This window comes from Apiospora marii, assembly GCF_038362585.1.
Source record: "Apiospora marii strain CBS 49790 chromosome Unknown utg000009l_segment0_segment0, whole genome shotgun sequence".
NCBI lineage: Eukaryota > Fungi > Ascomycota > Sordariomycetes > Amphisphaeriales > Apiosporaceae > Apiospora > Apiospora marii.
Window position 1 is genome coordinate 3,447,208 of NW_027117381.1, and position 24,739 is coordinate 3,471,946.

The window sequence follows — 24,739 nt, forward strand, 5'->3', positions numbered from 1 at the left end:
AGTCCCTAACGAAAAGTTCCTAACGAAAAGTTCCTAACGAAAAGTTCCGAACGAAACATATAACCAAACGTGATCAAATTGCATTTAATAGAGCTGACTCTTGGTATTCTGGGGGCCTAAGACTGAAAGTATAAGAACATGGCATCCAGCCTCGAAACAATGTCTAGAAACTCGCCGTTAGCGTTACAATCCGACGACTGCCGGTTTTTACTTATATCGAGCTTACTTAATCCCACAGAAGCACCTGCAACCACTGTGGGGGTCAAGGTTCCTTCTTGACTTCCATATCCTATTTGGGAACACCTACATTTGAAATCAAGAAACATTCCAGTTATCAACAGGTCTTCTCTCCTGACCAGAACCTCACTTCAAACCAGCACCCACAACCGAAGTCATCCGAAATGGGTGCCATATCGAGCATGCTGGCTCGCGGCCTTCACGCGCTCCTCGTTGCCCTTGCCATTGGTCTGATCGCCTCCTACAGCGTGGCCAACAACCCGTCAAGCCCAACGAACGTGTGGATGCGAACGGAGGAGAAAGTCCAGTTCTTCACCATGGAGATCATTTTCGTACGTTGTCTCGAGCCTGCACAGATCAGATACTCGGCCAACCAGATCAACGACCATGAGTACTAATATTTTGAACATCGATAGGCCATCTTCAGCTTTGTCTGGTTCTGCCTGCTCTTCTTCTCGTCCTTCACCCGCCTCTCGCGACATGCGCCGCTCCCGCGCGTCGTGGTGGCCGCCGTTTCCCTGCTGGTCGATGCGCTGCTCTTCTTGCAGACGGCTTGGATTTTGACTTATGTCGCCTACTACTACTTCCGGTTCAAGGCGGCGGAGGATGCGCCGCAATACTCTAGCGGTAGCAGAAGCGGGAGTGGCTGGTCCAGCAGTGGCAGTAGTAGCAGCAGCAGCGAAGACGTTGATAGCTCGAAGCCGTACCTGGCCGCCATTGTCGTGACTGGCATCTTCGAGTAAGTCCTTCCTCCGTCACCCAGAGCCCCCTCTAGTTCCGGGGAAGTACCAAGAAAAAGAAAGACAGTATGCTGACTCTGATCGGTTGCAAGCTTCTTCCTTCTCTGCGACATCATTCTCACTTTTGTGCGCATGCTCTCTGCTGCTCACGAACTGTCTGCCAGCGCCCCAGTCCAGAAGCACCCCGATGGTCCTGCCAACAGTCATGTCTAGAGATGAAGCATGAAGAAAGCATACGGCTGTTCTTGTACGATTTCGCACATGATGTTTACGAAGATGGAGGGGCGTTTTTCTTTTCGATGATACCACCAAAAACGAGTTCGCAGAAAGATGTTCAGTCTGCCTAGTTCGTTGTTGTTTATTTGAGCTTTCCAATACATTTCCATGCCACACAGTTCGATTTCCAAGATATTCAACAGCCAGGCCCAAGACGCAGGGAGCCCCATAACGTGCAACTTGCAAGCTACACTCTAGCTGCACATGTATCAGATAACAAGCAGCTGACGTTAATGCAAATATTGAGGATAATATTTGTGACCTGGAACCAACCATGTACCCTTACGCACACGTTTATTTGCCACAGTATTTGGCTAACATGACCAACGCAGTCTCGGGAACCGCTTCTCGCACACTTACGAAGTTCTGGAACAACCATTTGAACATCAACTACCACAAAATGGATATATCCGTTCATACTTTGTTGAATATCAGACCACAGTCTCTTGCAATACGCACTGCAATTGTTGCAATGGGGAAGTGTGGTTTGCTTATCCGATCACCTCGAACTGATACTGACCGCGGCAAGTTAAGCCAAGTTTGATTTTGTCTGTGGGATAAAGATCACATCTTAATTGCACGAGCAACCCACCAATCCGGAGTGCTGTGTGGAGATATGCCTCGAGACGGCTGATCGGCACCGGCAGGTTGGGCTGCCGAGTCTGCCGAGCCCTCAGCCCCAAGTCGACAAGACCAGCCGCGGGGATTGGCGAACGGAATGGAGAAGGTGACATCAAGTTTTGAACCCGGCCAAGATCAAATCAACATGGCACTCCGCATCCCGACTGTCAGGTTCGAGATTGCCGCCACCCACAGCACGGCCGCATTTGCAGGCTGTCCAAGAGCTTGGCAGCTTCTAGGACACCAGATGATATGGCCAATACACCACGAATAGCCGCGGGCTCAGTCAACAGATTAGCGTGCTGCAGGTCTGGACCGAGGCGACCCTTGCCGATGATAAGAGGTTATTCCAATAGTGAGCTCGATATGGCAACCAACAGTCTGGTAAGTCCTTGGCATCGACTATGCCCAGGCGCCAATTCTGAAGTGTTATCTTTGCCATGCTGAGAGGACAGTCTGTGTGCCTTGATGACATTGTGACCCTGGCCGAATAAAACGTCCATGACGACTTATCCATCTAGCCATATACTTTTGCAGCTGGCCTTCACGTTCCATTCTCCACGTCCTTCGTCACTTTCTTTCTCCATCCCCTCGCTCTAGGCCCCCGAGAAGTTAGAGATATTACCAAGAATGGACGTAGATCCTGAAAAGTCCGCGACCGGCACCACTCGGGTGTCGTCGCACCCCGACGTTGGCGAAATTCGCACCGAGAAGAAGCCATGGTGGCACTCCATCACCGTTATGGGCTCGACGCTTCAGATCATCATCGCCGCCGTCTTGGGTATCGCGATCGGCGTGGCTGTAAGCACCACTGTCGACGAGGTCCCAGAAGCTGCCATTACTATTCTGGAGATCCCTGGAGAGCTCTGGCTGCGCGGTCTCAAAGCCTCTGGTATGTGTTATCGAGTATTATACTTACGAGCTTCCTAGTTATTCGACTCAATCTCGCTAACCTGTTCGCCAATGCCAGTACTCCCGCTCATTGCCACCGCCATGATCATCGCGGTACAGCGCCTCAAAGAAGAGACCGCGGGGGCGGGCAAGAAGTTAGGGATCTACACGGTCGGCTACTACGTCCTGACCACCGTCCTGGCCATCGCGCACAGCACCGTGATGACGGCGCTGGTCTGGGCGCCGCGGATGCCGACGGCGAGCCAGGAGTCGCTGGCGCTCGACCCCGACAGCGAGACGGACCAGGAGTACTCCGACCGCGCCGCCGACACCAACGTCGCGGACGTGGTCGTGCAGATCTTCGAGAGCTTCGTGCCCGCCAACGTGGTCGAGGCGCTGTCCGAGAACGAGCTGCTCGCGGTGCTGACGACGGCCGTCGTGGTCGGGTTCCTGGTGCAGCCGGGGGGCTCCATCCTGCGCGCCGTCGTCGAGGTCGAGCAGATCATCATGAAGATCATCACGTTCCTCATCAAGATCGCCCCCATCGGCGTTTTCTTCCTCATCATGCCCAACTTGCTCAAGCTCGACATCGCCGTCATTGCGGAGAGTCTGGGCTGGCTGATCGCGGGCTCGCTTACGGGCATGGCCATTCACGTCACCATCGTGACGCCGTTGATCTACTTCTCCTTCACGCGGAAGAATCCCTACACGTTCTTCTTAAAGTGTTCGCCGGCTTGGGTCACTGCCTGGGGCACAGCGTCCTCTGCTGCCACGATGCCCGTGACGTTGAGGGTTGCGGAGGCCCGCGGCGTCCCGGAGACGATCCGGCGGTTTGCCATCCCTCTAGGCACACTTGTCAACATGGACGGGTGAGTGTTCTTGCCCCTTTGTACCACATGAAAGGTTTTTTTTGCAGATTTATGTCGGTGTACTAACCTAAGTGATCACCAACAGAACCGCCATCTACTTCCCCGTCGTCGTCACCTTCCTGGCCGAGACGCAGGGCAAGACGCTGGACGCGGGCCAGTACGTGCTGATCGTGCTGCTGTCGACGCTGTCGTCGATCGCGACGACGCCGATCCCCAGCTCGTCGCTCGTGCTGACCGTCATGATCGCCAACTCGGTCGGGCTCGAGATGACGGGCATGTACGGCGTCGTCGTGGCCATCGACTGGTTCCTCGACCGCTTCCGCACCGCCATCAACGTCGTCGGCGACCTGTACGCCTGCAAGGTCATCGAGCGGCTGACGGGCATCACGGAGGACGATGTTGCTGTGGGTCATCACTCCCCTGGAGGCGATGATGGTTTGAACCGGAGCTCGTCCTTGGATAGTCCAGGTCAAGGGGGGCAGGTAACACAAAGCCCTGGGGCGATTTGATGGCATGATTATCGGCTACCGAGGAGATGATTAAGATATGTTTTCCTGTTTTGGATCCTACCGTTTCAGAAGCGACCTTTGAATAAGACGCTAGGGGCTTCGGGTGATATTGTTCTGGCAGTCCAAATTATACAGTGGTATTCGAACAGTTCATTTGGATATAACGAACGGCTCCCTAGTCCTTTACATGACCCACGTCCTCGGGTCGAAAAGTTCCTCACTGGTCTCATCTTTCGGTCCATTTATTATATTGTCAAGAACAAGCTGCAAAACTCTCTCTGATTAGCCAGCGAATCGCGCTGCAAAGTAATAGGGGTTCACACAAGAGGGCGTAACTTACACTAGCATGGTATTTGACCAAGAAATCACCATCCCGGAAGATTTTATGCTCGTCGTCGGTGGCCCGGTCGCCTTCCAACAAAAACTCCGCCAGGCCCTCTTTCCATAACTTGAGGTCTTTTTCCGGCTCATACTTGCTGGGGTCCAGGAACGTCTTCGCCGCGGCCCTAATCCCGAGACAGCCCGCCACGAAGTCCGCCTTGGACCATGGCCACATGCAGTCGTGCCCGAGCACGCCCGGCATGAGCCAGCATTCGAATTTATTCTGGATGTTGTAGTTGAGGATCTTGCCGAAGACCCCGAGGGCGGTGGCGCGGCCCTCGACGACACGGTCGATCACGGCCTCGTACCGCGCCTGGCGCACCGCCAGGACGTTCTTGGCCGCCTCGCCGAGCCGGTTGTTCTCGCCGAGGACCTCGTCGCGCCTGAAGGTGAGGTTGGCGTACTCGGGGCCCTCGAAGGCCCAGTCCCGGTCGACGACGTTGTTGCCGATCTCGCCCCTGCTCGGGGAGCTGAAGGGCCCGTTGTAGGTCCGCACCGCGTCGGAAAGCATCCAGGAATGGTTCTGGTGGGCCTTGTCCCGCATGTCGGCCGGGAGGAGGCCGCAGCACATGCGGTGGTAGATGCGCAGGGACCAGTCGATGGACTGCGGGTGCTGGTAGCCGAACTTCAGGAGGTCCCAGTGGATGCAGTCGAGGGCGTTGTATGGCGCCGGGGCGCCGGTGACCTTTTCGGCGAGGGCCTGGGCGGCTGACTCGGAGGCCGCGGGTTCTTCTTTTTGGTAGAACTGGTCGAATATCGCCAGGGTATCGAAATAGCTGGTCTCGAGATAACGCTCCGTGGCATCCATGTTGAACACGCTGATCGTTATTGGTTTTGCAATGCTTGAAGAACAGACTTCAGCAGGAGGCAACGGCGTGCCCTATATAGCCACGCGGACTCAACTGGACCACGTATGTCTGGTTTGATGTATATGTGTATATGTGGAAGACCCGTGCCGATCAACTAGGCAGGACAGATAGAACGGCGCATGTTGACAGCCGTGCCACACAATGATGTCATTCGACAGGAGCTGCGCCGCATGGCTCCACGGGAGGTTGGACTGTTTTCTTTCGTAGCGAATGCGTTGGCGGGGCGCAATTGTGATTCTCTGGCTATACTGACTCATTGACCGAGAGGTATGTAGTGTAGCGGAGACCATGGTTCTCATTTCCACCCGCGCCGTTGTGATACGAAGGGCAGTGTCCTATGTATCACAAACTTGAAGCATATGGGCCTGGGACGTAACATGGGATGACGTGTAGGGTTTGCAAATTCAAACCTCAGTTGCGGAACTCTGACGCTAGTGTCTACTTTACTTCAACGTCAAGTCAACTGGCATTGATTAAGGACATAATATAACAAAAAACAAATGCCCTATTTCTACTCGCACGTCACCGAAAGTACTGGGAGCAACTCCGACTTGAGTTCGTCGACGAACAAGAGAGCGATCCTTTGGTGGAATCCGTATTGGGATGCATGTTAATCGGAAATATCCTACACGAACGTGAGGAGCACGGCGACTATCCCAAATATGACAGTTTGCTAATTATACTCTAGCCTTTCGCATTCATCCAATATTCCCGTAACTTGGCAGTGTATCACTAAGAATACGTGTATTCCAGTAAGTAGACTTCGGGCCGCATCAAGACCATTCCACATTCATCGCCAAAGGAACCCCCGGCTGCGATGCTATGGTTGATACCGCACAACTCAATGGCCTGTTACGAAGCCTCCACAGACAGACACCATGCATGTACTCGGACAAAAACACATAATGTTAGATATCTAATATAACATCTAATCTCATGCGACCAATGAGACCAAGCGTCACAATTATTTCCATGTGCTTGGAATTCTGTCGTACAGTTTAAACAGCAACAAGCTGGGCAGAATCGACGAGAAAGATGTTTCGAATGTGTTTATTCTCCCAAAATTTCGTGAAGAGATTTATCTAATTCCCGCTCTTAGGATTAGGGTTCTATGGCAAAGATACTGTCTAAAAGACACAACATGGCAATCGAGTATACCACTTATTATAGTTTGCTGTAAGTCACGCCAGGTGATGAATATATAGCTTGTCCGGTGGTCGTGCTCGGGTTGGGCATATTAGCGCCTTATGTAGAGGCCACCCTTTCCGTGGACCTGATCTCTCGCCTCCGCCCCCGCAGACCGAACCCCAGCCCAATGGAGAGGCACGCTGTCCACCCGTTTCTGGAGCTGCGCCCTTGTCTCGACATACTTGTCCGCCATGTTCCTTTCGCTCTTGGCCGTTCGGAGCGTGGACATCGTCGAGTGCGGGTCCCAGTTCTCGCGGCTGAGACTGGCGAGGGCGATGTCGACGTCCCGAGAGATCGAGGACTGGAGCTCCGTCGGCGATCTCGTGCGGTTCTGCGCCGGTACCGGGCGTAGGTAAGCCATGATGATAACCTTGAGGCTGGAGTCGTAAAAGGTTGACGAGCCGAAGTCGTGGATCATGTGGACGGTGGCCACGTTGCTGGATACGACACGCGGGGCGGCGTAGGGACATGGCCCGATCATGATGATGGCTTCGTGCCAGTCGTAAGATACGCCTGCATGGCCAACGCCGGGCTGGACACTTGCCCATCCGATGTAGATACCACTGAGCCGAAGCAGCAGGTCGGTGGAGACACCAGTGAGATTCGCCGTGGGGATGCCCATTTGAGTCTGGCCTTGTCCAGTACCCCTGGCAACTCTACCATTAATCTTGATAGGGAACGGATGCTCAGGACCCGACTCCGGCCCGATTACTTCAGCATCATGATCGAAGAGGATCTGTTCGTGCAAGGGCGCGTAGGACACGTCCCGCGCGCCATCGTAGCCCGACTCGAGAGAGGCGAACTTTTCCTTGAGGCCCGACCTGACGTAGGCGACGTGCTCCGCCTTGGACGTAACGAGGCCGTGGTTGGTAACTTTCTTGGTGACCTTCTGCACGCGGTCGCCAACGAGGATCTTGGCAGGCCCGACATACTTGTTGACGACGGCGTTGCCGACGACCGAGGCCGCCTTCAGTCCCATCTCGAGCGGCATGGTCGAAAGGCTGGCGCCGCGCATCACGCTGACGTCGCTGGAGGTGCTGGCAACGCGGAAGACGGGGCTGGGACAGAGGACCTTCTTGCGTTCGCCGGTGCACAGCAGGAGGCGGAGATAGCCGTCCGAGGCGATGGCGGGGATGCGGACGATGCACGTCTCGCGGGCCATTTGTTTGGATAGGTGCTTGTCCTTGTTGGCCTTCTTGTAGAACTTGTTGATGTCGCGCTGCCAGACCCGCTCGTCGGACTCGGGCATGTCCGAGGGCAGCGCCTCCGAGGCGGGCGTGACGTCGATCCAGTTGCCCCGAGCCCCGAACATCGTGCTGAAATTCATGCCCATGTCGCCCGAGTACCCTTTGCGCTGCAGCCAGAGCGTCCGGTCCTCTGGCAGCGGGGCATCGGCGAAGATGGTGATGGTTACGCTGGTGCTGGGACCCCGGTAGTAGACCAGGGCCGAGGAGTTCCGCACGATGGAGTAGTGCTTGGTAGATTCCGACGGGTTGGAGACGAGACCGCCGGCGAAGTATATGGTCTCGTCGACGGCCGTTTGCCAGAAGGACTTGCCTGTTGCTGCTGTCGTTGTTGGTGTCGCGTCCGCCGATGTTGGCGTGGGCGGTGCTGGGAATCCATAGTCCGAAGGTGCCCCCAAAGAGCTTGACGACGCCTTGGAATGAAGTGCACCCGGCGGCGGCGTCCCGGCTGATGTTGGTGTGAGAAGTGCCGGCGGCGGGGGAATCGCCCAAGGTGCTGCTGCTGGATTGTAACTAGAAATGTTTCCTGTCGGCGTCCCAGAGGATCCTGGGGTTGAGGGACCTGGGGAGCGTGGGGGCGGAGGCGGTGGGAATTGATGAGAATTCGGAATGACCAATGGCGTGGTCGCCGGGTTGTATGACGGGATGTGGGCCGGATTGTAGTGAGGTATGCCCGCTGTTGGCGTACCAGCCGACGTTGAAGGCGCTTGAGAAGGAGGAGGCGGTGGAGGAAAATGGTGGCCGCCGGTCGGGATTACCAACGGGGTCGTCGCCGCCTTAGGAGGTAACTTGGGCCGGTCCTGAGCCTGACATCGTGTACTGACATCCTCACGGTCATGCGGCTGGTATTGCACATGCTCACGTGGCTGCTCCACCAGAGAGTACGGAGGCGGATTGCTGTCGTGCCCATCATAATAATCATCCAGCACGTCGTACACCTCGGGCGAAGGGGGACGTTTGTGGGCGTCCGCTACTGGCTTGCGTCTGATGCCACCAGGGACCAATATGGATGGGGTGTCAGACGACATGACAGTTGGGATCCGTTAAGTTTCCACCGAGCCAACAGGCGGTGCGAACGCGATCTTTCTCAATTAGCGGCGACGTTTCTTTTGCTCTTCCTCGCATCCAACCAACGCCTTGCTTTTCTCGGTTAATGATACAGGTGTTGGAAATAAAATGATCGTGTAATTATGATTGAACTAATGAATGAGCTGGGACATCTACGAGAAAAACAGCTTTCTATCAATCCTGTAACATTTGATGCGACAAGCCCAAGAACTTTCCCCCTTTTGCACCATGCCATTCGTTTCACGCCCAGAACGCCCAGATATTGGGCGTCCGCTAATTAATTCGAAGCGTTCCCCGGAAACATGGCGGAGTTAAGCCTATCGCTCCAGCACTGTGCCACTGGCAGTACCTGGACTCTCACCCGTGCCGGCGCAAGCTTAGGTACGTAAGTGTGGATCCCATGGGATCGGCATTTGCTTCCACCGATCGCCTCGCCACGCCCATTGGCTGCGAGCCCCTACCAGATTGCCAGTGCATGCTGCAGCTCCCCGGCTACAGGTGAGGACCTTGCTAACCTAGAGCTCGCGCCGATCCAAGGCTGTTTGCGTGCTTGACGTTAACCTTGAGCCTCCCGTGAGCTCAGGCAGCTTCACTTGCTTTCCTTTCTCTCTTCCTTTCTTCCTCTCGCAATCCTCTATCCTTCCATCCATCCTTCAGAAAGTATGACTTCATCAGAGATGACAACGTAGCGACCGGCGGCCAATCGTCGGTTTCCCTGCTACTCCCAGGCCCTTCAACATCCGCCTCTCTCTTCCTCCCGTAGCCGTAGCGTATTACAATTTACAAGATGGCTTCCCCTACTACATCCACAGCCTCGTCTTCTGCCCGTCAGTCACAGTCGTCGTCCCAACATGGCCATCTCGCGGGCGCTGATGCGATCCCCGTCGAGACGCTCGTGCACCACCTGCTCGAGGCAAAACGCTCGCTCTCCTCCATGTCCCTCGTCCTCCGCGCCAACGAGCTAGTCACTGCGGCGCGCCAAGCCCACGAGGAAGCCGTCATCCTGGGGGCGCAAGCCGAGTTCCTCCGCCGCGGCATCACCCTGCAAGTCCGACTGCTACTTAAGGTCCGCAAGAGCCTGACCCGAACATACGAGAACGGCAAACGAGAATTCAAGCAGATCATCAAGCACCTCGACGCAACCAACGGACGACTGGAAGAGATGATGAACGTGCTCCGGACCAGGACCGTAGAAAGTGCCTTCAGGCCACAGGGTGAGGAGAAGAAGTGTCTGCTAGATTTCCTTGATGTAGACCAGGTTGACACCATGCGCAACGCCCTCAAGGAGAACATCGGCGCCTTGCAGGTAGGTCGTCTTCCCACTCGAGAAGCCCGAAGAGGCGATTATTCTTGACGTCAATTGCTGACTATCCACCTTCCGCAGGCCACCCAGACATCGTTCGACGGCGATCTACTGCGGTTCGAAAACGACCTTCGAGGACTCAACAAAACCATGTCGGCCTCCCCCTCGCCTCTTTCGCCGTCGGCCTCCGATGCAACCCAGCCAATCATACAACTTCTCGCTTCCATGATGGATAATTCGCACGAGATGGCCGAACTTTTGACATCACTTACCAAACACTTCGATCTTTGCGTGACTGCCGTGCGCATAACCGAGGGAGGTGTGGCTTTGGCCAGAAGGAGGGCGGCCGAGGTGACGCAATCGCAGGACGGGCGTGATGCCGTATCAATATCTGGCGTCATACCTGACCAGGACCCCCATGCGCCCGAGCTAGACAACATATCGGCCGAGGAAAGAGAGAATATACCCCATGTCGTTGTACAAGACGCCGCCGAAGTGTACGGCGTCGTCGAAGAGATCAGCGCCCGACTGCAATCGTTGGAGGACGAGTTCGCACGGCTTGAGGAACAGACTAATCAGATCAAGCACACGTACGTGACGACCATCGGCGCTTTCCACGTCCTCGAAGACATCGGCACCAGACTACAGAGCTACATCGCGTCTGAATCGGAGTATCGCGATCGGTGGCAAGACGAGCACCAGAGCATTTCGGAGAAGATGAGCGAGATGGACAGTCTACGCGCCTTTTACGAAACATATGCGCACTCCTACGATAACCTCATTCTTGAAGCAGACCGCCGCAGAGCCCATGAGGAGAAAGTGCTCTCGGTGTGGAGGAAGGCCAAGGAAAGCGTTGACAAGCTCATTGAGGTGGACCAGAGGCAACGTGACACTTTCCGCCAAGAAGTGGCTGAATACATCCCCACCGACCTGTGGCCCGGCATGGACGACGGTATGCAAAGATGGGAAGTCGTCCCCGCGCGCGACAACGGCGGCGCTGTGGGCACGAGCAGCACGGCATCGCTGAGCAGAAGCGTCGTGAAGGCGGCAGCTGATCGCCTGGACCGATACGACCGCGCGGCACGAACCAAATGATGAAGAGAGAAAAGCTTATAAGCTTGCAGCATTTTATTCTACTCTCTACTCTATCTTCTTTTGTTTTTCCTTTCCTTTCCTCACGCGGCGGCGTTTTTGGGATTTACTAAGCGAGGGGCGGCCCCTAGGATCAATCACCACTTCTGGCTTCATGGATGGCGTTAGCGATGACATCTCGCTTGGTTTTCGTTTTGCAAAGGGGGGTGGGGGGGTACATTGGCGATGTTTGAACAAATTTGGTCACATCAGGTTAGTTTTTAGAGGTCCACGCCAGCTGCGTGCCTAACGGTCTCGACAGAGTCTGGGAGCCGATGTATTCAATTACACAACAGGACATATTCACCTTCACCAGCCTGCTACCTGGGAATGCGTTCAACGGTGACTCCTTTCTTCGAAATACTTGCTTCGACCACTGCCACCTGCAGAATGCGTGGATTGGCTTGATGCAGGGCCCAAGTCTCCAGACAATGTCAACTTGATGTGTTTTGGTTTCTTTCCCCCTCCTTCTCATTTTCTTTATTTCCGTTTGACTTCTTCTGGCTTGACTGCCACAAGATTTTGCCTTCAAATTTCTTATTGCTGGGTGTCTCGTTGCTGGGTGTCTCGTTGCTGGGTCTCTTGTTGCTGGGTCTCTTGTTGCTGGGTGATTTGGATGTGTTGTTACTGGATACGGTCGTATTGAAGCAACTGCTATGCCCAGAGTCCTTCATTCCCCCTTGGTTGACCCGAAGTAATCTTTCGACGTCTTAGCTGGATCGCCCAACATGGCCGCCAAGGCTTGCCGCTACTGACTCGGGCTTTGCTCCAAGGTCATTCTCTTGTGCCTTTTCTGCTTCTTCTGTGACTTCCCCGCCTTTCTGCCCTTTCTCCCGCCCTTGGGCTTTCCGAAAGATTCGTCCTCCCGGAATATAATATGGAAGGCGTTCCATTCCATTTTTAGACAGGAACTGTTCAACGAATTCCTCTGGCAACTCCCTGGGGGCAAACACCGCTCGTTCCTGAGATCTCGGACTACCCTTTGGCGAAAATGGGTAAAATGAGTTCTCCTCGCAGACCCTCCTTTTCACGTCGGAGATACCCCTTTGCGCAGCAGACAGGTGGGAGGTTGGCTTGTCAACCACGCGTTGAAAGTCGAGGGTGATAAGAGCAGCGAATACGCTCTGGACAGTAGTCACCTTGGACTTCCAAACCTCTGCCATTACCGCCTGCGACGGGGTGTGCGACAGTCGTGTCGCCTCCTCCACGTACGATTCTCTGACCACGATTTCGCCGAGGTGGGTGTCCATACCAAATTGAGATAGGTGAACGTCTTCTTTGCTGCAGCTCTCGAAACTGTGTGAAAGGAAAAGAAAATATCTGTTTGTCATGGAGTATATATAGCCTGGTCTCTAGTGACGGCGGAGGCCAATTAATTTCCTTTGTCATCCGTTCGTGAGCGATTCGCGTCTTCACATCCACGACTGTGACTGGTGGTGTGGTTGGCTATGTAATCGGACGTAGACCCGTTCTTTCTTTCAAGTCCAACAACAGTGCTGCTGTAAATATTCTCTCTTTCGTGACGTTTCTTGATCCTCAGAAACTTATCAGCGCCATTTGTAAAGAATTCAGACACATTCTCAGGGGAACCTTGTCGGCGCTTGAGTCATACCCACCTCGGCGAAATTTTGGTCAGAGACTCGTAACAGAATTTGATCCGCATGTGCCTTTCTCTGGTAACTCTCTCCCCGCAGAAACCCCGACTCGTCCATGTGATACAGCCCTATCTCAGGTGTGGGTGGCGGCCATGAGGTCTTCTCTGTTAACTCCTTGGTCTGTACCAGCTTACTGAGGATGTGGCCAAGGATATAAAAAGCCAGCTCATCTGCTTCAGGTAGTTCCGAAGTTCGCTGGTGATTCGAGACACGACTCGCTTCTGGGTCTTTCATCGAATAGACCAGGGTTGTCATATCTTTATAGCTCTCGCCAGTGGTGGACCTGGGAGCCTGGCAGACTTGACTGTAGACCGTTTCCTCGGTCTCCGTAACCACACGAATACGGTGTAGCACAAGAATGGCGGCAACTGATAGCTGAAGCTGACCCAAGGCGATCTCTGCCCACACCTTCTTCATTTTGGAGCGCATTTATTGCACATCTTCGAAGAAGCCAATTGAATTGAGGTAATTATTGAAAGACTATATAGAACTCAGCCGGTCTCTATCAAGCTAACTAGGGTCGAATATGAAGTCGGAGTCTGTGGTAGGTAATGGATGGCAGGAATCAAAAGATGCACGGAAGACGACTTGAGTAAAATTATGCATGCCAAAGACAAGATCCCGTCTGAGAATAAAAGACGAGCATGTACCAAAATCTAATGTATTTAATTTCTATAGACCAACATAGGCGTAAAATGGACATTCCACTGTATCTGGAAGTGTGAAGATGACTTTCAGTCTCTCGTGGGCGGGGCGACGAGGAACGACGACGATCATGACCCAACCTGGCAGCACGCTTGTCCGGCGCGAGCCGACGGACGATCGAACCCTACAAGTACACTGCAACCAAGGCACCGGAGGCCGAAGCACGATATTAAGACCAGGCTCGGCAGATGGCAATCAACGACGCTCGCCAGAAATCAGAGGTACTGCAGGAAGCGACCGATCAGGCGCTTACCAATCTGGCCGCCGAAGTAGACCACCACGAGGACGATGACGAAGGCGGTTGAGTATCTCAGGAGTCTGCTCCAAGTTCGTGGCAGAGTACCTGGACAGACTCGGCGTATTTGATCACGCCCTCGGACAGTGCCAACCGAATCTTCCTGGCCTTTTTGCCCTTCTTCTGCTTGGTCTTACCCCTCTTCTTCCCTTTCCGCTTGCCAGTCTTCTGAGGCTTTGTTGGAGCGGCAATGTCGCTGAAAACGAGGCTGTCGAGTTCTTTCATCATATCGAGAAAACCTGTCTTGCCCGTTTTGAGCCGCGACAACAGATCCCCCAATGCTCTCCGACCTGAAGTGGCTGACAAGGACTGCATTGCCATCTGCAGTCCAAGCAGGATCGGGTCGGCCCGATAAAGGAAATCTTCCCGGCCATCCATCACCACCAATTGGATGGTTTCGGCAAATGCGGCGTATGTTCCAACCACATCGCTAAGGTTCATGGCCTCCATCTGCTGGTGGTACATGGTCCGGGGGAGCTGGCCGGATTCGAACTCCTCCCGATCCTCTGCTTGCTGACTGGGGAGATCTTCAAAGGGATAGAAGGAGCGATTTCGGTAAACCCGTTTCTTCACATCCAGGAACGTCACCTGCTTTGAGGGCGGTAGTGTTGGCTTTGGTGGCTTGCCTAAGAGCTCCTTGAAGTCGAGGAGAATGCCAGCCGCGAAAACGGCCTCCACGGTGACGGCCTTGCCATTCCAAACGTTCCTCAGAGCCATTTGCAGCGGGTTGAGGCAGAGTCTCATTGCATCCTGATCTGCACACGAGTCTGACTCTAGAAGCTCCACAAGGTGGACATCCATGCAAACCTGGGTGATGAACCGGTCTATGTCGGCCAGCTCTCGGAAACTGTCTGAGTCGATGAATTCGATGTCGGGGATCTTGTACAATTTGGCCTCCGGGACCGGGGGTGGCCAGGACCAGATTTCGGTGAGCGGCTTGATCTGGACCATCTTCGTCAAGACCTCGCCGATGTATAAGAATACAAACCGGTCCGCCTCAGACTGTTCAGGGGTGCTGTTATGTACAGTGATGTGACCCGTTTGAGGGTTCATCATATTGTACAACACGCCGATCATATCCTGATACGGCTTCCCAGTCGATCTATAAGCGCCGCTGAACGTCTTGTACACTTTGCTCTCGAGTTCGCGTACGAAGAGCAGATATCGTATGGCCGTGAGTGAGGCAGCCAGCAGACTCATCTCGCCCCGTGCCACTCTGGCCCACAGCTCCCGGGTGTCGTCTCGCAGGGTGTGTATATCATGGAAGAAACTGTACACAGCGAAGGCTGCTTCCACTGACGGATCCCGTTTATAGTAGTGTCTAGTGACAGCGACGTGGGCCCAGTCCCTGTCTTGGTCGTCATGCTTACTCGACTCGCTTAATTCGTCATCCGATGGCAGATTTTCAAGTTCCAACGCCGCAAAATTGTGACTAGAACACAATTAACAATTAGCTTGAAACGTAAGAAAGCGCAGGAAATGCAAGTGTTCCGGCTTACCTCAGGTCTCGCGGGACTTCTTCCATCTGATCTTCGGGTTCCTCCTCGTGAAGGTCCTTATCATCGAAGCAGGCGTAGCACTCACATAGCACTTCAATGAAGTGCCTATGTGCTTCGATCTGCTTCGAGGTGGACCTGTCGCCGATCTCGAACCACTGCTGGCAACGCTGTCTGATCCTGATGGCGCGCTGGAATGCCCTCTTCGCGTAAAACGGCAACCGAATGGCGTCATCGGCGAGATTTGTCGCTTGAATTATCAGGTCTCGAGTGACCAGTTCTCTGTCGGTTGGTATCCTCCAGCCGTTGGACGTTGCCGTTGACTCAAGCCACGATAAGGCAATGTCCGTGTCCTTGTGGTACTCATCCATACTGGACTGTATCTGTAGATCCATCGTGGCTAAATGGACAGATCAACACTTATCGGAGCTGGTGTGTCGATGTGCGTTGGATATAGCCTGTAGAAATGCACGTTGGTTAACTCAAGATGCAGCGCAGATGAAAAAAGATGGCCAGTGTTAAATCAGGACAAGACCAAGAAATCTCAATAGAGAGAGAAGAAATGGTTCAATCGGGCAGAAAGATGCTCCCACAAACCGTGAAACAAAATTAGAAAAATTATTTGCTTAAGGGCAACAGTGGTGCTTTTTATCTGTCCCTCACTATAGAAGTGCTGATGGAATCCCACCACAGTAACTAATTGCAGGTGTTATCAAGCTAGAAACTCTGAATAGGCCATCCTATAGCTTGCCCCACCATATTCAGACTAATAGGAGCTTCCATCTGAGGCCTAGTCTTTTACAGTAATAGGGCAGATGATTGGTAGTAGTGATTCAGCTTCACTTGGTGCGTACTATAACAGCGCCTGCTTTTGGCATTCAGCTTACTAGAGGACAACTAGTACCTCACTACTGCTGCTCGGGAGTGCCTGTAGGGCTTGCTTAGGTAGGCAATGCCATGACCAGGTTGTCAGATACTCATTACATCCTAGAACTGTAAGTAATGTCACCCCAAGGGACGATACACCAAAAGGCTGCATTGCATCTACTGCATCAGCGTCTGGGCCAGAAAAAGTGGCATTTATATACCTATGGAAAGGGAAAGTTGAAAAGAGGGTTGTTCATACACTGACCAGCTTACAATCACCATAGTACTCACAGCTTGCTCGTATGACCCAACACGACCAAAATGTCAGAATTGTTTGGCAATTACCATATTCTAACCATAGACCAATTACAAGCTTCACCTTACATGACTGCAACCCCATGATAGGGCCTTGCTGCATGAGCAGTCATTTTCATATCGTAATTTGGAAGACTTGACTCACATCAAAAAGATTGCTGATGATCCGTGTATCAATTGCCAATCGTCCTCCACATTTAATTCTCCATCGCCGTTTGACTAAGGCTGCAATCAAGATACCAGAAGTGGCGATGATCAATTACGATTGCTGCAGCACAGAACACATAGATGATACAAACGGCTAATTCAGTGGTGGATGTATGCCGATACCTGGAAACGAAAGTGAACGAGCGAGACCTCAATCCTCCATAGCCTGCTGCTAACTACGGACAGGCGGGCGAAGAATCCCGCCGGGACCATCCACAGTAAGTCCCGGTAGCAGAAAGCACACAGGCTTGCCAAGTTACGTTACGTAGCAATTGCCACCTAAGTTATGGTTACCAAGAATCACCCAGCGTGCGGCTGGTCCGGATGGATCGTTCAGTCCGGTGGCTCGGAAGAGTGTAAATGTTAGCAGTCCTGTTCCGCAAGCGCAACTGGGGTTGATTCGTGGTGTGATGTCTCACAATGGTCCGGCCCTTCGCAACAGGCAAAAAGACCGGAAAGGCCTACCTACAAGTCTCGACTCGTGATCATGACCAACATCGAAGTCTGGCCTGCCCCTCGTGAATCCCCTCGCAATCCATTGCTTCTTGGCCCGTCCGAACATGCGCCACCATCCGACCAAAAGGAGCACAAAGGATGAGCTTGGCGAACTCTGCGCATCTACCGGACGATCGTCGCTCGTCTAAGGGCAATTGGGACGAGGGGCGCCCGTGGGCTTGGACGCAACCCACAGACATCCGACGACGGTAAAAAGCCTAGCTCCCGTACATGGGCCAAACTAAGACATGAACTTAGCCAATCCTTGAGCTAAGAACAAGCATACCCATACCGGTCACACTCATTCGTGATACTGCGCATGTCCAGCCTCAAGCACGTATATAAGATGTCGAAGAACAGGTCTCTCTGGGTAGAATCAGAACATCATCAATTCACAACAACAGCCACCAGTATTTCACACATCATCTCTCTCACGATCTCTCACATCATCTTCCACCAACTTTCTCGCCTCATAACCTGTCAGATACCACATCGCCAACACTCAACTCACATCCAGAATGCAGTCTGCCTCCAACATGCTCTTCACCGCATTCGCCGTCCTCTCCCTGTCGACTGGCGCTCTCGCCGGTGTCAGCAGAGTCCTGGTCAGTACACCCCCCTTGAACATCTTCATCTCCATACAGCCACTAACCCATCCTCCCCCGCCCACAGAACAACTGCCCCTTCGACATCTACTGCGCCTCCGCCAAGGGCCCCGTCGGCGGCGCCGCCATCGGCACCTCCACGCCGACGCGCCTGGTGGCGGCGGGCGACGAGGCCAACTTCATGAGCACGGACAACAACAACGTCGGCGTCTCGCTCAAGTGCGACGTCAACGAGGACCTGCTGCACCCGTACCAGCTCGAGTCGACCATCTCCAACGGCGTCGCCTACTACGACCTCAGCGCCGTCGACGGCGACCCCTTCATCGACTACCAGCGCACCGCCGTCTTCCCGGGCCCCAACCACCAGACCGACTGCCCCGTCCTCCACTGCGAGCCCGGCGAGACCTCGTGCGAGTGGCCCTTCATGGAGACCTGCAACACCACCGGCGACATCCTGCTGGTTGTCTGCTAAGCGAGCGAGCGACCTGTATTATCACCAACACGACACCTGTATCAACAACACCTTGGAAAGAAAGCTGTAAGATGAATTGAGCGGAGAATGGCAGACTTTGGGTCTGGATTGTAAGAGAACTACGGACGGGATTGTACAACAACATGGATCTTGGCGCGGGAGATGATTTCGAATACCCTTTTTACCCTTCTACTGATGTAATAATAAGTTGGCGATCTTGTACTATTCTACATATACCTTTTAGTCTATACTCACGGGGAGTTTTCAGATGTTTAATACAGTTGGATTTTCTATCAATACTTGGTCTCTAACCTCAATTGGGCTACTCTACTGTGACGCCTCCTGAGCCAGCTTATAATCACTGGAGTCAAGAAAAAGGTACCATACAGCCCGCAATATACACACGTCTCTTCAATTCGCGGGCGGCTGTGAAAGCATCCGTGGTAAATCCAACGCGAGGTACCACAATATACCGGCTGTCCCTGACGAGAAATGAAATAATGATGTCCAGATCGGGGGCATTGGTAATTAGTCGCAGGACGGGGCGCGCCAGACTGGCAATGATCATGGTGACGGAGGCGGCCATGAGCGAATCAACCCCCGCATTGTCGCATCGAATTGCGGATTGCATGTCAAAGCATCCTACCATCTGTAGAAAATGCAGATTGGAAACAGCACCGGACTCAGCTTGATGATCTGTGTACAGCATGCATGTTTAACTATGGTCCCATTGGTGCAAAGAAGTCCTGCAGGTGTATTGTAGCGCTTTCTGTAACTGGTATTGACTAATTGCCATGGGTGAAGAGGCTAGTCACCACCTATAGAATGTGGTCTCCTGCTTCTAGCTAGCTCTCAAAGAATGTGATACTCCGCGCTGATTGGCATGGCTACTGGGGTAGCTTGCCTGTGAACAAAAGATTCTTATCTAAGTTCTTGTGTTTTAGTCCTCATCGTCGTGAGCTGCACCCCAGGCCAATAAGTCCTCATCGTCGATGATCTGCACCCCAGGCCAATACAAACGATATCTTGGGGAAATAGAAGGACGATTAGGAACGTCATGGTATACCTCATCCTCGTCCACCTTATTTCGTACCAGGTACTCCACCATCGAAGACAGCCCGTGCATCTTCGCCACTGCCATGGCCCAGGCACCCGTCTCGGGGGTGTCCAACCTCGCGCCGTGGCCGCGGAGTAGGTTCAGAATGTCTGTTCTCTCCATCAGCACCGCCATCACGACGGGGGGAGGCCGCCCCGTGTCAGGAACGTCGGGATTGGCCCCGTGCTCCAGAAGCATCCCGACCATCGAGACGCTGCCCCGCGCCGTAGCTAACGAGAGCGCAGATTCGACACCAGCCACAGGCTTAACAGATTCCGCGCCTGCGTATTCGAGCAGAAACTTAACAATCATTTCGTGGCCGCCCATAACGGCCGCCGAGAGGGCATTGGCACGATTCATATAACCGTTGAATCTAAAGTCAAGTGGAACCACTTGCGCACCACGATCGATTTGGTAAGTAACCATAGCTAGGTTGCCGGTGTAAGCGTTCCACATGAGGCACTCGGTAGGCCTTGCGCCGCGCTCGAGGTCACGATAATTGCTCTCGGGGAACAGCTTGACCCGTAACTGCTCGAATTTATCCGGCCACGGCATCCGCATAAGGGACTCCCCATACACCGCGCCGGTGTCTACCCGGTCCAATGCCTAGTCGAACATCTCTCGGTGCTTGTAGACACAGGCATCCGGAAGGATGGTTTTCGCCAGGTGCTGTGGAGGAGTTGTCTGCTGGTCCATGTAGGAGTAGAGCAGTAAGAGCATGCCGAGGTCGCCCTTTCTTACCGCCACCCTGAGGGGATGACCGAAGACGTAACTGTCCTTGAACACTTGCGGGCCGTGCAGATGCGTCAGCCACTCGAGCCTATATTTGACATAGGCTTTGTGGCCGCGGAAGACGGCGGCGACGAAGAGGTCGTCCTCCAGACTCTTTTCCAGAGCCTGCTCCAGACTGTACCCCATACGCTGCACCAGTTCATGCTCCTCAAAAGACTGGCACGGCCCGATCCTGGTGATGAGTCGGCGGGTGTTGAATGTCGCGGCTAGCTGAAGGAGTGGCCGGAGATGATGCAACACAGCTCCTTTGTCGCTGGGCCTCTCGCCGTCGAAATGGCAAAGTGCCTGGGCGGCGAGATGTACTCGTGTCAGGAGGCATGGATGAAGGTCTTCGTCGAAACGCTTTCTCTGGGCCTGGCACTCCAGATAGCGGTAGCAATAGTCAACCCATGGCTCGAATGGATTCTCCGGGGAGTTGTGCTCTATCGCCATATAGTAGGCGGGTAAATTGGCGCTGCGAAGGATATGCTTCAGATATCGGTGACGAAAGACCGAGTAGTCGATGAAGTATCTGAACGTGGCTGGAGAAGTGCGGTTAGCAATCACGGGAATTGCATCCGGTGTTGCTAGGGGAGGAACATCGGGGAGGGCTTACTGTTGACCAGCCGAAGCCGCACCATGCGTCTGGGATCGCGTGACCGGACAAACTCGTCGAATATCTCGTCCATAATCTCTGGTGGAAAGTCCAAGAAATGCATGGCTGCTTGACTACCGATATCCGTGATGCGGACGAGCAAGAAGAGAGTGGCAAATTGATGCTTGTGTGAAGAAACAAGGGCGGCATCTATTGGTGTGATTACTTGCTAATTGACAGGTGGGTGGGTCAGCTTTGGGGGTTGCTTGATCTTTGCCACCAGGATGCAAGCACGATGGAATTGGCCCGAAACGGAAGCAGCATCCTGTCAATGGCAGCGTATTGCAGTTCAAGTGAGGACAGCTCGAGACTTGAAAAGTCTGCCACGAGTCAACTAAGCAATGACCGACGAACAAGCAGGAGCTACACACGTACCAAGCGCGAAGACTGTTCATCCCACCTTTGTTTTACTGTTCGTCCCACCTTTACTCTTCACATCATGGCCCCTACTCCTCGATCATGTGCCTTGATTCAGATCAATCAGGTTCGGAGCAACCGCCGGACCGACAACCTACCTGACTGATATGCTAATAAATAAAGCTAACCTGGGGAATATGTGCAATATGAAAGCACAAGTGCCAAATATCTGCATGTATTACCAAATTGCAATAGCACGGAACGATAGATATCAGGCCACACAGTCAGATACGAGTAAAGTAGTGTAGAATAGGCAGCGCGCAGTGTTTGTATCTAGTAAGTAATAATGAAGGCCCCTACTAGGTATCTACACCCCCTATACTTCCTGCAACAAAATCCAATGATAGCTGCCCCTCACGTTCTCCGGCCCCACGGGCACCGAAGTAGTCTGCGTCCAGGAGCTCGTGCTCCAGACGCAGACCACCCAGTCGTCCGCGCCGGAAAGCATGCCCTGGACGACGTCCTCCGGGAACCAGAACGACGCGACGCTCTTATCCGCCGCCCACTGCGTCGTCGAGACCACGTGCACCGTGTGTTCCGACTCGGGCCGGCCCTTTTCCCGCAACCGCGACTTGAGGAAAGAATTGGTCGACTCTTCGTCGTCGCCGAGAAGGGTCTGGCGCAAGTCCCCATCGACGGGCACCTCGCCGTTCACGGTCCGGTTCCAGAACACCAGCACCGAGGACATGGTATCAAGCTGAGGAAGGTTCGTTCCCCGGGCCAGGGCGTCGTTCAAATCCTGGTTGATCCTGTCGAGCAGCACCTCGAACCGTCTGAGCTTAGACGGGTCGGGAAGGCTTTTGACGACGTCCTCCTGGAGGAGCAGGCCGAACGGCAACAGACGCTGCCATAGCGAGAGCAGCATCCTGTATTCAACGACAAAGGGTCTCATAGAGACGGGCTTGGACGGGTGGCTCGCCTTTGCCGCGGCGGCGTCGGTGACGGGTGTTTGCGGCGGCCGGGCGGTGCTCGGGACTTCGTCTTTGGCGAGATCGTTGAGAATGCCGGACAGCCAGGAGGCCGGGTAGCCCATCTTAAACAGGTGCACTATGAGCGGGAACAGTGTTGTGGGGTTCAGGGGGCGCAACACCTGGCTTTCGGAATCGGACACCATTGGGAAGGGCAGGCACAACCGGAAGAACAAAGCATGGATCCAATGTTCCAGGCTCCGGCGCGGAATCAACTTCGACCATTCCAGGCCTTTGGAGGACTTGCGCGCCCACTTCATCGAGAACACCATGATCGCTCCCATGCCTCCCACCAGCGAACCGTCCAGCGCCTTTTCGACCTGAGCACATTCTGGCAAGAGAGAAGCCGAGAAGTTGTTTTCGATCCTCGAACGTCCGGCCAGCAGCAGACTGTCGACAAGGAATGAGTCATGGGTAGCCCATACTCTGGTATTGCGCAAGACATTGGAGGTCACCGCCGATGTCTTTTGGGGGCGCAATCTCGGCAGTGCGTGAAGGAATGTGGCCATGGCTCCTCCCACATAATCGGGAATGTTGCTCATGTGGATACGGTCAAACTTATCGGGGAACTTTGTCGGGCTTGATTCATAGTGTCCGACAGTCCTAAGTATGCCTTGTTCAGCACGTTCGAAGTAGTCGACCATGTCGCCAATCACAATTTCGAACGTCATTTGATCGGGGAGTTCCTCTAGAGCTTTTGACACGCAGTCGAAGAACGCCTCGAGGTGCGGCAGGACACCGCTCACTTTCTTACCGAGCGTACCCGGCGGGAAATTGCCCCAGAGCAGTGTTGCGGTCTTCTGGGGAGTGAAGTCGAGGTTGGGACTGGGATTGGGCCCCCGCTTCTTTTCCCATTCGAAGTCAATCAAAGTCATGTTTGGTTTCCACTGCTCCTGCAGGTAGTGGTCCAGTTTCCTCTTGTTGCCCGGGGTACGCTTCTTACGGTACTCCTTCAATATTTCGACCAGTCGGTCTTCATGTTCCTTGATCAGATGCGTGTGCGGGAGCAGTACACCAAGGTCCTCGTACTCAAGAACATCTGGGCTTCCCGCTTGGCAACCTGACGGCGCCCCGCTGTCTGAATCAGAGCCCTGTCCAAGCGCCCGTTTTGTCTTGCCGGCAAGAATGTCGCTCTGTACGCGAGTGAGGATCTCCGAAGTGCTGTACCAATCTGAGGGTTTCCTTTGCCAGTTTCGGAGGTGGGCGCTGATCAACTCCGTGTTTGCGTTACTGACGTAGAACTTCTTCATGATGGGGACCTCTTCGGCCTCGAGCTCGCGTTTGCCCTCGAGTTCGCCAAGAAGATCGCTGATTGCCGTTTGCAATCTGGTATAGGCCCATGTCGGCATCGTGGCTGCGGTGAACAGATAGCTCAGTGCAACCAGCGTTTCCGATGCCTCCTTGCTCGATTCCTTTTTAGTGTCAAGAAGCAAGCGGAACATGAGGAAATCGCGGGCAAATACTGCCGGCTTGATGTCGAGGAGTGTAAAGTGGAACTTCTTGGAGCGGAGAGATGAGTTCGCTGCAGTCAATGCGCCAATCGAAATGAGCGTGGCAAAGAGGTTGCGAGCATCTCCGATGCCTGCAAACAGGAAAGAGTAGTCATCTTGGCTCGAGTTGGCCATCTGGAGATTGAACTCGGGTTCCGGGTCATCGTGGCCCACTGAGTAGTACTCGGGTTCATCTTGCCTGGGAGATGGGTGAGCATAATGTTGTTATACATCATTAGTATGGCACTTACATCGCGAACTTGAACCGTGACAGGTTGTCCAGTAATTGGCCCCGGAGGGTTGTTGTGTCAGAGAAAAGCGCATCCGAGGCTTCAACAGCACGGATTGACTGCTCAATCTGTTGTTTGTCCCCACTGTCGTCGACGTTTGTGGCAACCGCCTTGGCCGCATGGGCAGGCCTCCTGGCGAGCATATATGCTTTTCCCATTCTCAGGCGAACCTTCTGTTCGAGATCAGGGTCAGGGGCGTTTTGAAGAAGCTTCAGGACCTTCTCGCAAAAGATGGCGGCGCCCATGTAGTTGCCCATCTCAAACTTGACGGCCGACACGTTGGACAGTGGCCGGGGATCCGTCGGAGCGAGTCGTATCGCCTGGTTGTACGCTGACTCCGCTGGGAGGTTCCGTCAGCAAGGGGTACAGTGCGTGGCGTAAGAAAGACGCACCTTGGATCAAGTCGCCGGATTTGTAGAACGCATTACCGCGTTCGCGCGCGGCTAATGCGGCCTGCGCGGGATCGGATGCCTCACTGGCCATGGCCGGAACAGATTTCAAGTGTATAGGGCGACTGTAAGCTCCCGATGAGGCGATGCCAAGAATGGTGCAGTGGTTGGAGGTGCCCAGGGGTTGCACAAAGAAGCCCCTCAGTAGTCTTGTGAAATGTCGT

The 24,739-nt window shown here is 53.9% G+C and overlaps 13 protein-coding genes across 13 annotated transcripts; 3 read left to right on the plus strand and 10 right to left on the minus strand.

The window, feature by feature from the left end:
* Positions 1 to 392: 392 nt before the first annotated feature.
* Positions 393 to 1,240, minus strand: PG985_012616 (uncharacterized protein; the record flags this gene model as incomplete). The annotated part of the gene is made up of 4 exons (XM_066832382.1): positions 393 to 467; positions 516 to 963; positions 1,027 to 1,170; positions 1,215 to 1,240. The coding sequence occupies 4 exons, from the start codon at positions 1,238 to 1,240 to the stop codon at positions 393 to 395; spliced, it is 693 nt and encodes a 230-aa protein (XP_066680432.1).
* Positions 1,241 to 2,504: 1,264 nt separating this feature from the next.
* On the plus strand, positions 2,505 to 4,143 carry PG985_012617 (Sodium:dicarboxylate symporter family protein; the record flags this gene model as incomplete). The annotated part of the gene is made up of 3 exons (XM_066832383.1): positions 2,505 to 2,766; positions 2,845 to 3,634; positions 3,720 to 4,143. 3 exons carry the CDS (start codon positions 2,505 to 2,507, stop codon positions 4,141 to 4,143), a joined length of 1,476 nt encoding a protein of 491 aa, XP_066680433.1.
* A 90-nt stretch (positions 4,144 to 4,233) lies between these two features.
* Positions 4,234 to 5,332, minus strand: PG985_012618 (uncharacterized protein; the record flags this gene model as incomplete). The annotated part of the gene is made up of 2 exons (XM_066832384.1): positions 4,234 to 4,257; positions 4,484 to 5,332. 2 exons carry the CDS (start codon positions 5,330 to 5,332, stop codon positions 4,234 to 4,236), a joined length of 873 nt encoding a protein of 290 aa, XP_066680434.1.
* A 1,298-nt stretch (positions 5,333 to 6,630) lies between these two features.
* Positions 6,631 to 8,853, minus strand: PG985_012619 (uncharacterized protein; the record flags this gene model as incomplete). Its single annotated transcript, XM_066832385.1, has 1 exon — positions 6,631 to 8,853. The coding sequence occupies one exon, from the start codon at positions 8,851 to 8,853 to the stop codon at positions 6,631 to 6,633; it is 2,223 nt and encodes a 740-aa protein (XP_066680435.1).
* Positions 8,854 to 9,680: 827 nt separating this feature from the next.
* On the plus strand, positions 9,681 to 11,291 carry PG985_012620 (kinase activator; the record flags this gene model as incomplete). The annotated part of the gene is made up of 2 exons (XM_066832386.1): positions 9,681 to 10,199; positions 10,278 to 11,291. The coding sequence occupies 2 exons, from the start codon at positions 9,681 to 9,683 to the stop codon at positions 11,289 to 11,291; spliced, it is 1,533 nt and encodes a 510-aa protein (XP_066680436.1).
* A 746-nt stretch (positions 11,292 to 12,037) lies between these two features.
* On the minus strand, positions 12,038 to 12,658 carry PG985_012621 (uncharacterized protein; the record flags this gene model as incomplete). Its single annotated transcript, XM_066832387.1, has 1 exon — positions 12,038 to 12,658. One exon carries the CDS (start codon positions 12,656 to 12,658, stop codon positions 12,038 to 12,040), a length of 621 nt encoding a protein of 206 aa, XP_066680437.1.
* A 249-nt stretch (positions 12,659 to 12,907) lies between these two features.
* Positions 12,908 to 13,399, minus strand: PG985_012622 (uncharacterized protein; the record flags this gene model as incomplete). Its single annotated transcript, XM_066832388.1, has 1 exon — positions 12,908 to 13,399. The coding sequence occupies one exon, from the start codon at positions 13,397 to 13,399 to the stop codon at positions 12,908 to 12,910; it is 492 nt and encodes a 163-aa protein (XP_066680438.1).
* A 598-nt stretch (positions 13,400 to 13,997) lies between these two features.
* On the minus strand, positions 13,998 to 14,447 carry PG985_012623 (uncharacterized protein; the record flags this gene model as incomplete). Its single annotated transcript, XM_066832389.1, has 1 exon — positions 13,998 to 14,447. One exon carries the CDS (start codon positions 14,445 to 14,447, stop codon positions 13,998 to 14,000), a length of 450 nt encoding a protein of 149 aa, XP_066680439.1.
* Positions 14,448 to 14,722: 275 nt separating this feature from the next.
* On the minus strand, positions 14,723 to 15,873 carry PG985_012624 (uncharacterized protein; the record flags this gene model as incomplete). The annotated part of the gene is made up of 3 exons (XM_066832390.1): positions 14,723 to 14,737; positions 14,790 to 15,414; positions 15,482 to 15,873. The coding sequence occupies 3 exons, from the start codon at positions 15,871 to 15,873 to the stop codon at positions 14,723 to 14,725; spliced, it is 1,032 nt and encodes a 343-aa protein (XP_066680440.1).
* Positions 15,874 to 17,898: 2,025 nt separating this feature from the next.
* Positions 17,899 to 18,439, plus strand: PG985_012625 (uncharacterized protein; the record flags this gene model as incomplete). The annotated part of the gene is made up of 2 exons (XM_066832391.1): positions 17,899 to 17,967; positions 18,035 to 18,439. 2 exons carry the CDS (start codon positions 17,899 to 17,901, stop codon positions 18,437 to 18,439), a joined length of 474 nt encoding a protein of 157 aa, XP_066680441.1.
* A 940-nt stretch (positions 18,440 to 19,379) lies between these two features.
* Positions 19,380 to 20,096, minus strand: PG985_012626 (uncharacterized protein; the record flags this gene model as incomplete). Its single annotated transcript, XM_066832392.1, has 1 exon — positions 19,380 to 20,096. The coding sequence occupies one exon, from the start codon at positions 20,094 to 20,096 to the stop codon at positions 19,380 to 19,382; it is 717 nt and encodes a 238-aa protein (XP_066680442.1).
* A 45-nt stretch (positions 20,097 to 20,141) lies between these two features.
* On the minus strand, positions 20,142 to 21,025 carry PG985_012627 (ankyrin; the record flags this gene model as incomplete). Its single annotated transcript, XM_066832393.1, has 2 exons — positions 20,142 to 20,848; positions 20,923 to 21,025. The coding sequence occupies 2 exons, from the start codon at positions 21,023 to 21,025 to the stop codon at positions 20,142 to 20,144; spliced, it is 810 nt and encodes a 269-aa protein (XP_066680443.1).
* Positions 21,026 to 21,694: 669 nt separating this feature from the next.
* On the minus strand, positions 21,695 to 24,609 carry PG985_012628 (uncharacterized protein; the record flags this gene model as incomplete). The annotated part of the gene is made up of 3 exons (XM_066832394.1): positions 21,695 to 24,035; positions 24,088 to 24,466; positions 24,519 to 24,609. The coding sequence occupies 3 exons, from the start codon at positions 24,607 to 24,609 to the stop codon at positions 21,695 to 21,697; spliced, it is 2,811 nt and encodes a 936-aa protein (XP_066680444.1).
* Between the last annotated feature and the right edge of the window lie 130 nt (positions 24,610 to 24,739).